This window comes from Stegostoma tigrinum, chromosome 33, assembly GCF_030684315.1.
Source record: "Stegostoma tigrinum isolate sSteTig4 chromosome 33, sSteTig4.hap1, whole genome shotgun sequence".
In the NCBI taxonomy this organism is placed as follows: domain Eukaryota; kingdom Metazoa; phylum Chordata; class Chondrichthyes; order Orectolobiformes; family Stegostomatidae; genus Stegostoma; species Stegostoma tigrinum.
Genome location: NC_081386.1, coordinates 24,186,536 through 24,201,189, shown reverse-complemented (window position 1 = coordinate 24,201,189; position 14,654 = coordinate 24,186,536). Strand labels below are relative to the sequence as shown.

At 43.1% G+C, this 14,654-nt stretch overlaps 1 protein-coding gene across 2 annotated transcripts in view; it reads left to right on the top strand.

The window, feature by feature from the left end:
* Window positions 1-3,772: 3,772 nt before the first annotated feature.
* LOC125467326 (NT-3 growth factor receptor-like) overlaps window positions 3,773-14,654 on the top strand; it is a 667,435-nt gene continuing 656,553 nt past the window's right edge. For both annotated transcript variants that reach the window (XM_059639207.1, XM_048563007.2), the window contains exon 1: window positions 3,773-4,499. In XM_059639207.1, the coding sequence (XP_059495190.1) occupies window positions 4,297-4,499 (203 nt within the window). In that variant the 5' untranslated portion in view covers window positions 3,773-4,296. The remainder of the gene's footprint in view (window positions 4,500-14,654) is intronic.

Genomic DNA, 14,654 nt, shown 5'->3' with positions numbered 1-14,654 from the left:
GAAATTAGAGATGGTGGTGCTTTCATGTGTCTGCTTCCATTTATTGGAGATCAGTTGGCTCAGTTGGTTGATGGCTGTTTAGTGGTGCTAACAGCGCAGGTTCAATTCCCTCAATAGCTGAGGTTATGATGAAAGTCTACCTTGTTTACATTGCCCTCATAATGCATGATGACCTTCAGGTTAAACTCATCACTTCTTTTTTAATTCATTCACAGGAAGAGGGCATCACTGGCCAGGCCAGTATTGATTGTCCATTCTGAATTTCCCAGAAGGCAGCTAAGAGTCAACATCATTGCTATGGGTCTGGTGTCACATGTAGGTCAGACCTTGTCAGGATGACAGATTCCTTCCCTATAGGACATGAGTGAACCAGATGGATTTTTCCTGACATTTGACAGTGAATTCATGGTCATCATTAGACTCTTAATTTCAGATTTTTATTGAATTCAAACACAACCATCTGCCATGGCAGGATTCAAACCCAGATCCCCAGAACATTACCTGGATCCAGTGATAACACCATTAGGCTACCTAGTAAGAGAGCAGCTCTGTGGCCCCCTGTGATAGTAGAAGTCATGAGTTTGGATTTCTGAAGAAGGGTCCAGACCCTTCCTGCTCCTCTGATGCTGCCTGGCCTGCTGCGTTCATCCAGCTCCACACCTTGTTATCTCAGACTCCAGCATCAGCAGTTCCTACAATCTCTGAATGTGTTTGGAAGATTTTGTTGAACGAATCTTGGAGAGTTACTGCAGTGCATTTTTAAGATGGTATACAGTGACAGAACTGAGTGTCAGTGGTGGGAGAGGGAGTGAATGCTGAAGCTTGTGGATGGCGTGCCATTCAAGTGGATTGTCTTGTACCTAATTTTGTGAAGGTTCTTAAATGTTGTTGGAGCTGCACTCATCTTGGTAAGTGAAGAATATTCCAACACACTCCTGATTTGTGGTGAGCAAACATTAGGGAATACAGAAGTGAATCTGAGACTGCAATATTCCCACCTTCAGACCTGCTCTTCTCGGAACAGTATTTGTATGCAATAAAAATCTATGAGTTGAAGACAGTCAGGGATTCAGAGTCAATAATGATCCCATGGACTCATATGACAGAATTCTAGTTCAGTTGTGCAGAATTATCAGCATTAGGTTATTTCAGGCTATCACAAATTTATAGACAAATAATATATAGAAATTTCTACACTTTTATTTGTCTATAAATTTATTGCAAAGTGTTTTTGATGTGAAGCTTTTTTGCAGTGAATCTGAGCCTGTGATTCCGCCTATAATTGCCAAAATCCCAGATTCACTTGTAAAATGCTGCGCGAACACACCAAATATTCTCTAACTATTCATAACTCTTCGATGATCTGTTTATCTTAATCAATAATAAAATTAAGTACTGGCAGCTCCTGTTTTTAATCAACTTGTAAAACAAAATAATAAAATAAATTCTGCAATATTCTAAAATATTTTGCTTCTACGTCCAAAATTTAGTGGGTTTACTCTGATAACATTCTAATCTGTGTCTGGAATTCCTGTCCTCACACTTTCTTCAAAGTTTCTTCGACACCTCTCAAGTTCTTCCCTGCTTGGTTTCTCTGTGACTCCAGAAGGATAACTCCATCCTCAACTCTTCTCTCTCTGTCTAACTGGAAGTCGACTTCACGTATCTCCATTACTCTTTCCCTTACACACACCGTCTTTCTTTCACTCTCTCTTCAGAAACAGAGGAACTGTCCTCTCATGGGAGAAACTATAACTAAGAGTTACTGTTTACATCTAGCAGTTGCCCATTTAAGCCAGAGATGAGGAGAGTATTTTTTTCTCTCTCTCTGAGAGGATCATGAGCTTTTGGAAACATTTTCCTTGAAAGGCAGTCAAGTTGAGTGTAAATATTTTTGGTTGAATTAGGTGCTTGATAAGCAAAGGGGTGAAATGTTACTGAGAGCAAGCTGGAATGTGGAGTATTTGTATCAGCCATGATTTTAGTGAATGATGGAGAAGGCTTTAGAGGTTGAGTGGCCTACTCCTGTTCTTTACTCATAAATTCTCCCTCACTTTCACACCTTGACCATGCCAATTTGCCCTGTGTCCAGGGATATGCAGGCTAGCTGGATTAGCCATAGGAAATGCAGGGTTACAGGGATAGGGCAGGGTGCTGGGTCTGAGTGGGATGGTCTTTGGGGGAGCAGAATGGACTCGAGGGGTTGAATGGCCTGCTTCCACACTGTAAAATCTCTATGATTCTATGATGCTCACTCTCCATCTCATGCTCCTATCTTCCCATCTCATTTGCTTCTCCTTCCCTCTCAGTCTCTTCTACCTCTCACAATCTACTCACACAATCCTCTCCCTCACCTTTATCACTGTCCCACTCACATGCTCATCCTTTCCCTCTGCTATGTTCCTCTCTCTCTCTTCCCTTACACTTTCCTCTTCTCCCTCACACACTCCTCTCTCCTACCCCACACACTTGTCTTCATCCTTACATTTTCCTGTCTTCTCCCTCACACTCTGTTTTTTCCTTCAAACACTGCTATTCTCTATAATACTCTTTTCTCCCACACTCTTCACTCCTCCCTCACACTTCTCGTCTTCCTCAAACATTACTCTCCCACTGCACACTCTCCTCCCTTCTGTTTTGTACCCTCCTCTTCTGCCTCACATTCTCCTCTCTCCTACCTCACATGCTCACCCTCACAATTACCTTTTTCACTCACACAATCCACTTCTTCCTCGTACTCTTTTCTCCTTCACACTCTCCTCTCTCAGACTCCTCCCTCACCCACTTCTCTCCTCCCCAAAACTCTTCCCTACTCCCTCACACATTCTTCTCCCTCACGGACTCCTCTCCTACTGCATGGTCTCCACTCTTTGGCACAGTCTCCCCTTCTCCCTTGCTCTCCTCTCCTCCATCACACACTCCTCTGTTGCATTTCCTATTCTTCACACTCTTCTCTTCTCCCTAATGTCCTTTTCTCTCTCTCACTTTTCACTAGTCCCTCACACTCCTCTTTTTCCTCACACACTCCTCTCCTACTACAGAATCTCCTCATCCCTCACTCTCCTCTCTTCCCTCGTTATTCTGCACACTCTCTCTATGTCCCTCTCATACTCCTAACTCTCTGTAGCACGCCTCTGTTTCCAGCCTGTCTCCCACAAATTCTCTTCATCTCACTTTCCCCTTCTCACACACTCTCCTCTCTCTTGCGTCTCACACTCTGCTGGTCCCCCTCCCTGGCACATTTCCACTGTGTGTGTGTGTGTGTGTGTGTGTGTTCCCTTTTGAGCTCTGTAACTGCAGGCGGATTTTTGCTTTGCAGGAGGGTCAGGGAAGCTTTGCCAAAAGTGAACCTCCTGGTTGCTGCAGTAGACCACCCCGAATCCTCCATCCGTGGTCTCCGCTCCAGCTCCCCCTCCCCGCTATTTTTTCTCCCTCTCTCTCTATCTCTCTGCAGATGTAACGTTGGCATTTTTAGTTGAAATCCGCTGACTGTAATTTGTAACTTTTAACTGTTAAATCTCGGAAAATTGGATTTAAAAAACGATTTATTCCTGTTACACAGTCATTTACAGAATCCCACGGAGAGGGGGAGGTGGAGGATGAGGGAGGGAGGTGAGGGGATGGCTTTAATTTCACTCATGTTGGTAATGCACCGGATTGGAAATCTATAAACTGAACGGGGCACGCTCGCCTCCAGCTCTACATCATGTCTCTCTAATCACGTCTCCTGATTCTTTTTTTTACTCCCACTCTCTCTCTCTCGCTCTCTCTCCCTCTCTCTTATTTTCTCAGCCCCAGCACGCAGCATCCCCGCGACGCTGTATCTCAGTCTAACTCGTCCCTGTGCCTGTGACTGGACAAGCCCCCCCGACACTCCCTCCCTTTGGCTTTGGATCTGTACCACTCCTGGGCTCCCAGGTGTCAGTTTCGCTTGGAATTTCTGGCCGGTCAATTTCTCGCTCTGGTCCTGCTCGCATCCTTTGTGGTGACTGTGGTTGGATTTTTTTTTTGAAATCCTCTCCCCCTCTCTCTCCTCTGAATCCGAGGCTGAAATTGTCGAGGTAACTGAAAAACGAAGGTGGCAAATACACACAGCCGGCGGACGTGAAGATGTTTTGAAGAGGAGACGCGGTTTTTCCTGCCGGTTCCCTCTCTGTATCCTCTCCCTCTGTCTCGCTCTTTCTCTCTGTCTCCTGTCTATGGGAGCGTGTGAGCAACGCCTGGCAAAGTGAGGGGGGGGGGGGGGCGATTATAAAGGGCTCCGGACAAGCTTGTAGCAGTTTTGACACACTGAACATGTCGCGTTGGCCTGCCTTTTCTGCGCGGGGATTTCTGTTGAGGATTCTGTGCGTTACTTGTAGTTTGCAAAACTGTTTGTGGGTGCAGGCCTGCCCGGGGAACTGTATCTGCAAAATCAGCCAGATTTACTGCAACCAACCCGATAATGTCACCATTTTCCCCGTCCTGGACTTGCAGGAGATGGAGAACGTTACGGAAATGTAAGTAATTGCTGGTTTCTCATTTTTCCCGTGTGTGTGTATGTGTGCGTGCGTCTGTGTGTGTTTTAATTTCGACTCACGTTCCTTGCAGTCGCTGGGCTTTGAGTCAGTGTACAGGACTTGGCTATTTATTGTACAGAGACCTGTCCCCCTTTGCACATTGCTCTGTAACGATGGGCTATGTATAATCAGAGAGTAAGCAGCTATCACTGAATTGCTTACTGACATATTCAAAATGGCAATAATATGTTTATGGAGCGCGGGTGTGCTGGGACTTTCAAGTTATCAATGTGGGACTTTATTTTTTTCACTTGCTAACACCGCAGTGCAGTTAAAGATGCCCCCCTCACGCGTTCTGCTTTCTTCTACAGAGATATGCCACTCAGTTTATTCCTTTTTTTTGACAAAAAGTATCGAGTTTTTAAAAGTGGGTGGGAATCACTAGGCGATAAAATATTGTTTGCAACGAGACAAGGACAGAGTGAGGGTCATTTCTTATATTCTGGGGTTAAAGTTCATTCGTGGTGGGGGAGGAGGATGGAATGGAGTTTAAAGAAGCGAATCTGATGATCGCTCACTCCCCACCACCACCATCCCCACTTTTCCCAGGACCTCTTTGCTCCCATTCCCAGCCCGGAGCTGGGAGTCTGTGTTACCTGGGGTCTAACTGCAGCCGGAACTGTCTGTCTCAGACCCTGCATTTGGCCATCGAGACAAACAGCATCAGCGGCCAATGCAGTGCCTGGTCTGGCAGACCGCTTTGAGGGTAACGAAGGTTCGCTTCACAAATCCCTCATCTCAAGAAAGTCGAGGCTGCCTCTGAGCAGAGCATGGGGTCTGTCAGGGTTGGAGTCCTCAAAGCGGGACTTCAAAACCCGTCTCAAATGTATGAGAGCTGCTTCATGCCTTTATCTCTGCTCGTCTCATTTGACTCAATTCAACTTAATATCTGGGTCTTTCAATCTCTCTCTAATTGTTTTTTTTCTTTCTCTTGTCGTCCTGCTTCCCTTTTCGTGTCCTCGCCAACCCCTTCTCTCCCTCCCTGCTCTGGCCTCTAGAGGTTCCTCTCCCTGTCCTGCCTGTTTTCCCCGCTTCTCACTATCCCCTGACTCCGAGGGTTTGCCTCCTTGTGTGGCTCACGGACTCTGTTTCTCTTTCTTTTCTGATTGTATCGCTTCATCTCTCTGTACCCCCATCTTAGCTTCACCAACCCCGCTCTCTCTCTCATTTACCCTTCATCTCCAGCCCCACTCTCCGACCCCCCAGTAAGAGGTGAGCATCTCCCTCCGTCAGTTGGGAGGAACTGCCCTGCCTGGGCAGAGTTTGAACCGGGTTGGTGAAGCTTCGTTTTCTTTCCCAGAGCTGTCCTTGTCTCCCTCGGGGCTATAGCCGAGTCCCACCGGGGTTAAAGACGGGAGAGGGACTCTCCACTCGCCCCCCCCCCCCCCCGCGAAGTTATTTGAGGTTCACTGACTTCAGAGGTATTGTCCCTTGGAACAAGTCCGCTTTTCATACAGATCCATTCCACCTCTCCACCCTCCCCTACGTCCCCCATGCCTCTCCGCTCCTCCCCCGCTTCCCCTACCACCCCTCCCACCTCACCCTTCCCCCTCCCATTCTCCTCCTTTCTCTCCCCTCTTCTGCCTCCCAGCTTCCCCCTGTGCCCTCCCCTCTTCCCATCTCTCCCACCTTCACCTTTCCCTCTCCTCCCTTCACTCTCCTCTTCCCCTCTTCTTTCCCCTTCCCTCTTTCTCCCCATTTTCCCTTCCTCTCCCTTCCGTCTTGCCCTTTCCCCGCCTTTCCATCCCCTCTTCCCTCCCTCTTACCCTTTCCTTTCTTCTGTTACCCCCACCTCCTCCATGCCCTCTCCTTTCTCTCTCTTGCAACCCCAGCACGTCACTTGCTGTCAATCCTGTACAGACTAGACAGTCTCAGAAGGTGCTTCCAGAAATAAACAAGCGCCTATTTCCGCCTGTGACATTTCTGCGATGTTGTGTTACAACATCTTCATTAGCCACAGTATTTGATGAAGCCGACCACCACCCCCCCCCCCCCCACTTCCCCAAAATCCATGCTTTGTCAGACATGAACTACTCAAATCAAAGAGTAGAATGCAGTATACCCCGCCTTCGTTAAACCCTGCCGCGGCTATTTAGGGAGGTTCAGATGAAATCTTGAAAGCCGGAATCTCTGAGATGTGCAATTCTCTGGCAAGTCTACATACCAACACATAGGGGAGGCTGCAGGATCACATTTTAAACCGCGGCTGCGCTCCGCGTGTCAGAAACAGGCTCGATGCTTCTCACGTCCAATTCCAACCGAAAAGTCGGTGAAAGATCCGCATGTCGGTGGTTATTGGTCACGAGAAGCTCGGCAAGTACCGGCTGATATGTTAATACTGGATGTTCCAGTGCACATGCTAGGTGCTGGAGGAAATCCATGGGCTGCACACGGATTTACTGCTTGGAGTGAGCCCACTGTGGCTGCAGTCGGAGGGAGTTTCGGTTCATTGCAAAGTTCCAACGTGTTCCCAGGAGTCAGACAGAGCGACAACACCCTGTCAATAATCCCGTCACAGTCCCACTGGTTAGCCGCTCAGAACTTATCTCAGAATGCTGGTCCATCTTCTAAAATCAAAAATTCAAGTTCAGAAGTTCGTGTGTGTTTTGGTAAATGGTCTCTCGTTTTCTTAATTCGTTGTGATTATGACATTTCCCCAGAAGCAACAGAAGCAACACAGTTTAGCAAAATAGAGAAATGGGGTGGTCAGTCAGAATATCAGCAAGAAGGTCAGAGTGGTCAGAAGCAGAAATGGCTGCGTCCTTCAAGGAGATCCTTCAGATTGGAGGTTCTTGGTTCAGGATTTGGATCACTGAAACAGGCTCAATTACTGGGAGCCGGGGACTAGGGGCACTGGGATCAGTGTTCTATCTGGGACTCAGGGATCAGTGTCAGGCACTGGGATCAGGGATCTGTCTTGGACTCAAGGATCAGAGACCAAGGTTAAGCACTGAGATCAGGGATTTGTTGGAGGATGTGGGAACTGGGAATGGAGGACTCAGCTGAGGAATAGAAACCAGGATAAAAAACCTTATGAAGACACAAGCTAGCTGGGAGTAGGGATCAGGGATGGAGCATGGGAAAAACTGGCAGAGAGAATGTGGAAATACCACAGCTGGAAAAGCAAGGATACATATGTAAAGGTTAAGAAAGTATGCCAGGCTGTGACATGGTGTGACAGTGATAGACTTTGTGGCAGAATGAGTCAGAGCAGGAAGGCAATGACAAAGTGAAAAGTGAAGGATCTGTAACACGGGGGTGGAAGAGAAGAGCATCTTAAGAGTTTATGTTTGAAGGAAGGGTACCAAGTTTCTATCCTTCTAATTAATTTATTGCAGTCTACAATTGAATATCTTTGTAGATCTATTTATAATGGCATAGTGTACAAATGTCCAGGAATACATATAAAAATCATCTCCTGGCCTTGGGCATTGTATTATCCCACCCAGTTGCACTGTGAACAATTGATGTGCTTTTCAAGGAAAATAAGTTACTTAATGGCGATCTATAGGAAGCTAAATTAAACTAACAGCTCTGTATTGCACTGGCTGTGCTCTGCTTCTGTTAACATTTGTAAATTAAAACGACTCAACCATTGAAGGTAGTGGGATTCTAAACTGGTCAATAAATCCACGGATGCATTGACTTCAGACTCTGCTGAAGGCTGCATGTTGAGCAGGCTAACACAGTTAATCTAATCACAAGGGAATGTACACACACATGGTCCCAGGAAAACATTTCAAAACAACCTGTCATTTGTAAATTGTCTGGAACTAGTAAAGATGCAACGCTGTTAATCTCGTTATCGCAAATAATTTTTTGCTTAAATTATATCTTTACTCAAGTTTATTTCACAGCCCCTTGCAATATTTAATTTCTAAATTATAAAATATATTCAAAAGCATTCTGGAAGTATGACATATAAATAAATAAAACATTGAAAATGCACAAGAGATCAATCAGCATCCGAAAGACTTGCTAATGTTTTCAAGTGGTGTCTTACATTATTAAGATCAAATATTTCTCCAGGATTCCCTGAGGCAAGTTAGTTTTTGGAATATTTGTCTGCTGCATTTTTAAAAAATTGTTATTCCAGAATATAGAAATCAAACTTACTGATCTTTCACACCAAAATTGTCTGGTGAATCTATGGTGCCTACCAATTCCTGCTGGTTTTAAACATCTTTACAATGGTTGTACCATTTCAGTTCCAGGTAAAAGCTTAGAAATGGCACTGTTTATGGAGGGCAATCTATCACAACTTAACAAGAAAATCCATGGTGTGTATGAGGGAATGGGCCCATAGCTCACAGTAACTGTCTGCAGTTATTGGATCTATATTTATAAATGTAACTCTCATTTGTAGTACAGGCTTGCCAAGTGGTAGGCTCCAGTATTTGAGGTGATGGCATCTGTTATGTCCAAATGTTTCTAGTTCATAACCAATTTAAAAACAGCTTACAACTGCATCTGGCAAACAACAAACAATTGCTGCTATTAAACATTCAAACGGGTTGCGAGGTTCATTCTTTCCAACACCCTTTGCTGGGATTAGCATACAGATAGAACTGGTTACGCTGATATTGATCCACCTTAATGAATATAAAGCTAAACATCAAAACAAGTATAGTCCCACCTAATGATTATATTTATGATTTATCAAGTCAAATTGCCATTTGAAGACAATTCTGACTCCATGATCCTGATTCTAAATGGCTTTCTGTTGACAACAGATGCTTAGACTGTGGCACCCATCAACTTTAGCCAAATGGTTTTGAAATGCAATTTTAAAAAAACTTCTATTTGAGGTGACAGTGCCATGATAAGTAAAGCGTGGCCTAATATTGAGTGTGCAGAGTTTGAATACTATGTGTAGAAGCCTTTGAGTGCATGTGGGCCATGAATTAGTCTTATTCATCAATTTTATTTGATAAAATTCCCTAAGTGCTGTCCAAATGTTTTACAAATTCATATTCTTGGTGCACATAAATATGTGCCAACAAGCAGATGGAGGGGCGTGTGGCCTTAACACCAAATCAAGCTTTATTTCTTAGCTGAATGGATGAGGGAGATATTCATCGCTCCCTGTTGTATTTTTTTAAAAACCAATTCCCCAATTATAAATGACTTAGGGTGGGAAAATAAGGAGAGAGAGTGGGATCTTCTAGTAGAAATGGGAATAGTCACATTACAGAGCCAGAGGACCAAGGAAAATCACAAGTTGGAAATAGTTCATTAAAACACTGTTGAGCCATAATATTTTCTCACCCGTGCTCCTGGAGAAAAATCAGCCAGGGTACTGAGCTCTGCTTGAAAGTCCAATTCCTTTCCGTTACCTGGCTGCTTCCTAGCATCCTGTGTTTTTAACTGATGTTAATCAGCTCCCTCGCACTGTCAAGCTCGGTTACTCTTTCTAGGATTTTAAGAGATCCTGATGGCAAAACTATTTATTCTAAGCTGCCTGATCTAAATGGAGTAAACCTTATTTAGCTTGTGCTGTAGAACTAATAGGAAAGAAACAAAAATGTTCTTCACAATAATTTTGCATTTGGAGGGTGTACTAAAAATATATGCTAAGTGTTTGTGTGTTTTTACAGCATGTTCTTAATTACAGGAGCTGTAATGAATATAATCTTGTATTAGATTTTATCATTGATCCAGTGTGTCATCATTTAAGGATGTTACATTGATGTTTCATTATGTTGATGGTGCCAGGTGGGGAATTCCAGTATGTTGACCAAGTAATGATGAAGGAATGGTAGCATATGTCCAAGCCATAATGGTAGCTGATGTGTTTGACTGATGGAGATTGTTGCATTGTGGAATAGAGGATGCATGATAGATTGGGGCATTTGTAGCCTCGAGTGGCTACATAAATTCAGATGTGTTTCAAAAAAGCTATTGGTTAACATAACATTACAGAATGCAGACTATATGGTAGGTTCAATGAGTGAGCACAATGTAATTACTAGATATTCTAGTTCATATTCTGTGAGGAAATAATTTCATTTGAGGGAATGATATCTGATATAGCAGTCAAACATTTCATATCTAAAGAAAGCATTCTGAACAGTGTTTAATGTGATCTAATTGTATCACTGTTGCATTAATTTTTAATCTGTGCATTTAGTTCCAGCTCTCACTTCCCAATCTTTCTGCTTTTAAAATAAAGTTTCCAACACTTGGTCAATTTAATAAGGAGTTACTGAAGAGCAATTTGGGTTTGAAAGCAAAAAAGGCCAGATTCTAGCATTTATGTAAAATTCTGTTAGAGGAATCTTTGATGGAATTTACCCTTTATTCTTCCGCACTGTGACAGATCAATGTTATTCCTGATTGTCAATTTATTTCATATCCAAAAACAGAGTTACAAAATTGAGTGATTGCTGGCTTAGGGAACTTAATATCCCAAATTTCTAACGTGAGTTTTCGGTGTCTGCAGAATGTAGAGTTTACAGACTGTGACACATCTATATGCCAAGCTTATTTCAAATTTATTTCCTTCCTCCATAAACTTGAGGATGAATCAAGACAGTGAAATTGTCAGAAAATAATAAACTTGAAGTGTTCCTTCCAGATAGCAGAGCATTCTGACTTGGACACTCACGAACCTTCCCTCATCATCCCTGGATCAAAATCCCGCCACCTAACACCACAACGCCATCAAGACAAAGACCAAAGCAGCTCATGAAAGAAAGCCCACTGTGATCCAGGTGCGGGGGGAGGGGTGGGAGGCAGACAATAAATGTGACCTTATGGACAGGTCCCTTAAATATGGTTTGTTTTAAAAAGGTGGATTTTAAAACTTATTACTTGCTGTAAAGGAACAAAGCAAGATAGAAACTAGGGTAAAAATATGAGGCAAATCAAACAATAGTTAGAAAGTAACATTAAACTTGATTTTTAAAGTTCTGTACATTGTAGGAAGAAGGGAGGACTGACAAACAAGAGCCCCACAGAGTTGCTGGCAAACAATAAATTAACGGAAGTGAACAGTGTGATGAAACTTATTTGGAGCACATGGCATTTATTAAATGGAGGATGACGACGCAGGACTGTGTACTGGAAATTTAGGAGGAAAAGTAGAAATTCACGGAAGGACAGATCACATGAGCTTTGATGAAACAGAGATAAGACCAGAATGGTTGCAATAGCGACAGAGGATATGGTCTAGAGGTTGCAAAGAGACTACAAGATGTACGAGACTGAATTTATCTAATGGATAATTATATTTTCCAAGGGCTGCTTCTATACTGCAGCAATGATTGAAGGCTATGCTGTGGAGGCACTTTGAAACAGAGATCTGTAGACGTGTGATCTTTTATACATTTTTGTGACAGAGTACATAAACTAAAGCTGATCACAAAGGCAATTCAATCTCTTTTTTTTTCTTGAATGGATTAAGATTGCTGGTACATGAACACTTGGATTTTTTAGGAGCTCAAGTAATGAGCATTGACCTTAATTATTTGCCCTTATTGGGACTCATTTAATCAAACTGTTTCAGTCAAGCATCCATTGAATAAATGTCAACTGCACAAACTTCTTAACATTTGGGCAGAAAATTTGCAGGAACGTGTAAACAGCAGCTTTAATTAACAGTAAACATCTGATAAAATTGGGCTTTCTTGTTTAAGCGACATGCCCCTTAACCTCAAAGGCAGAACTGAGGCATTGGCGATCCTCTTGCAGCACTTGGGCTTTGTGTGATTCTAGTGAAGTACATACAGACGGGAAAGCCTGTCACTTGTGAACAAACTAAATAAAATTTCCTGCAGTGGGTAATACCCCATCCTTGGTGGGTACCTGGTCCATGCGATTGCTGACAGGTTATTCCTGTCTGATCCATGTTTACTGAGCTGGGGTTTTCTTTTATGTTCTATGCTCACTTCCTTAACTGAAGATCCTCTAACACCTGTGCCTCAACTCACACTCTCTGCTCCCTATCCCTTATGTTTGGTGACCTATATCGGCTCATGGCCAAGCCATTTTCAACTTCAAAAATTCTCCTTTCTTTTCTCAAACCCTTCATCTGTGCCTATCTGTGTGACCTCCTCCAGTCCTATAATCCTCCAAGTTGTTTGTACACCTCTAATTCTGGCCTCATGAGTATCCCTGATTTTATTCGCTTTGCTGTTGGTGGCCATGTCCTCATTTGCCAAGGCTCCATGTTTTACAATTTCCTCAAGAAGCTACTTCTCCTCTCTGTATCTCATTTAAAAAGAAAACAGTTGCTCATGTGATTTAAGTGTCATTGTCTAGGTCAACATTTTTGCTCATCCCAAATGGTCCAGAGGGCAGTTGAGAGTCAACCACATTGGTCTGGGTCTGGAGTTACATGTCAGTCAGACCAGTTAAGGACAGCAAATTTTCTTTCCTAAATGACAATATTGAATAAGATGGGATTTTATAACTGTTGATATTGGTTACATGGTCATTATGAGGCCAGCATTTTATTCCAAAATTTCATTGAATTCAATCTCATCATCTGCCATTTGAACCTGTGTCCCAGTAACATTAGCCTGGAGTCTACAATAGCTAGTCTAATGATAATGCCACGATGCCACTGCCTTCCTCAACTAGGTTAGTCTTCTTTAAGACCCACTCTTTAAAACCTATGTTGTCATCTAAGCTTTTTGCTCATCTAATCTTCTATTTCCTTTAGAAGTCATATTTTGCTTTATCAGGATCCTGTGAAGTTTTATTCCCTTAAAGGCACTGAGTAGATTATAGATGTTGTTGGGTGACAGGCTGTTGTAGCTGCGCCAATATTCAGTGAGTTGGGTGGGAGTTTCAACTGGTTCCACATTCACTGTGCAAGTGACAGTCTGTGTGAGTTCAGTGCAAATTGCCTCAAAGCATTTCCTTTCTCCAGTTTGATTTTGTTCGTTGACAGTGTGACAGGGAAGATGGGAGGGGTTGGGGTGATGGGATGGTACTTTCCTATGTCTGCTTTTCCTATGATTTTCAGGATGGATTGCTCAATTGTTCAGTCTTCTGGTCAGGGACCTGGGGACTTTTAATTACTTGCAAAATTTCAGGTTGTGCTTGAAATGGGTTGAAGGTTCAGTCTGCAGCAGATGTTCCGATGTTTTGGACAGGCTCCAAGGAGTTTTAAACCTGCAGTCATTTACTAATGACAGGGAGAAAGTCACTACATCTCAGTAAGAAGTTGTTGAAGTAGTGGATCAGAGAGCAAGTCCTTAGACACCTGAAATTTGTTTATTCTTTTCTTGAGCATGTGACAAGCAAACATCTTTCTTTTACTTCTTACTTTAGTGGGCAAGAGAGGACTTGTATGTGGATGGGGCAAGGGAGTTGTTCAAGAAGACTCTGTTTCCACTGGGCCAGTAACAATCCTGTGATTCTGTGAATTGCTGCTCTTGGGCCAATATATCCTAATGCTCCGATGTTCCACAACATTTACACTCCAGTGGTGATAGTTACATCATTTAAATAGACTCGTGGCTGAGACAGACTGCCACAAATGAGATTTGTGGCATAAAAGCAAAATAGTAAGTACTGAAACAGAGGTTTCAAGAGACATAAATTTCCTTGCAACAGATCTGTCAAAAGAAATGACACTGTGCTCTTACCTTTCTTACAATAGTGTCACGTGCATTTTCTTTCGGCAATTTCTGATAAACTGACAGAATCTCAGAAATCTGCAAAATCCCATGCCCACCATTCCACACATAAACAGATTAATTTTATAAACCCTCCACATCTGGAACTGAATGTCAAAGGAATTCAGAAAGATAGCAGTTTTGTGAATTTCTCATTCTAGGTTTTAAGTGATGTTTTCCTTGGATTTTATTTAAGATGTGGGTGCTTGGACAGGGTATGTTGCAAGTTTTCAGAACTCAGCTTGACTGAGATTCTGCTGTAAACTTCCAGCATAATCAACATGTATCACTTGAGAGTGGCATCATCCTTTTTGTCTTGATTTTTTGCAATACGCAGCAATAATTTATTGTTGTACACTGCAAAGCCTCTGTATTTCCAAAGGACTAACAGAAGGACAGCCTTACAGACACAATGAGGATAGCAGTGAGAGGAACTGGACAGACTGGAGAAGTTGCAAGGAAAAACCCA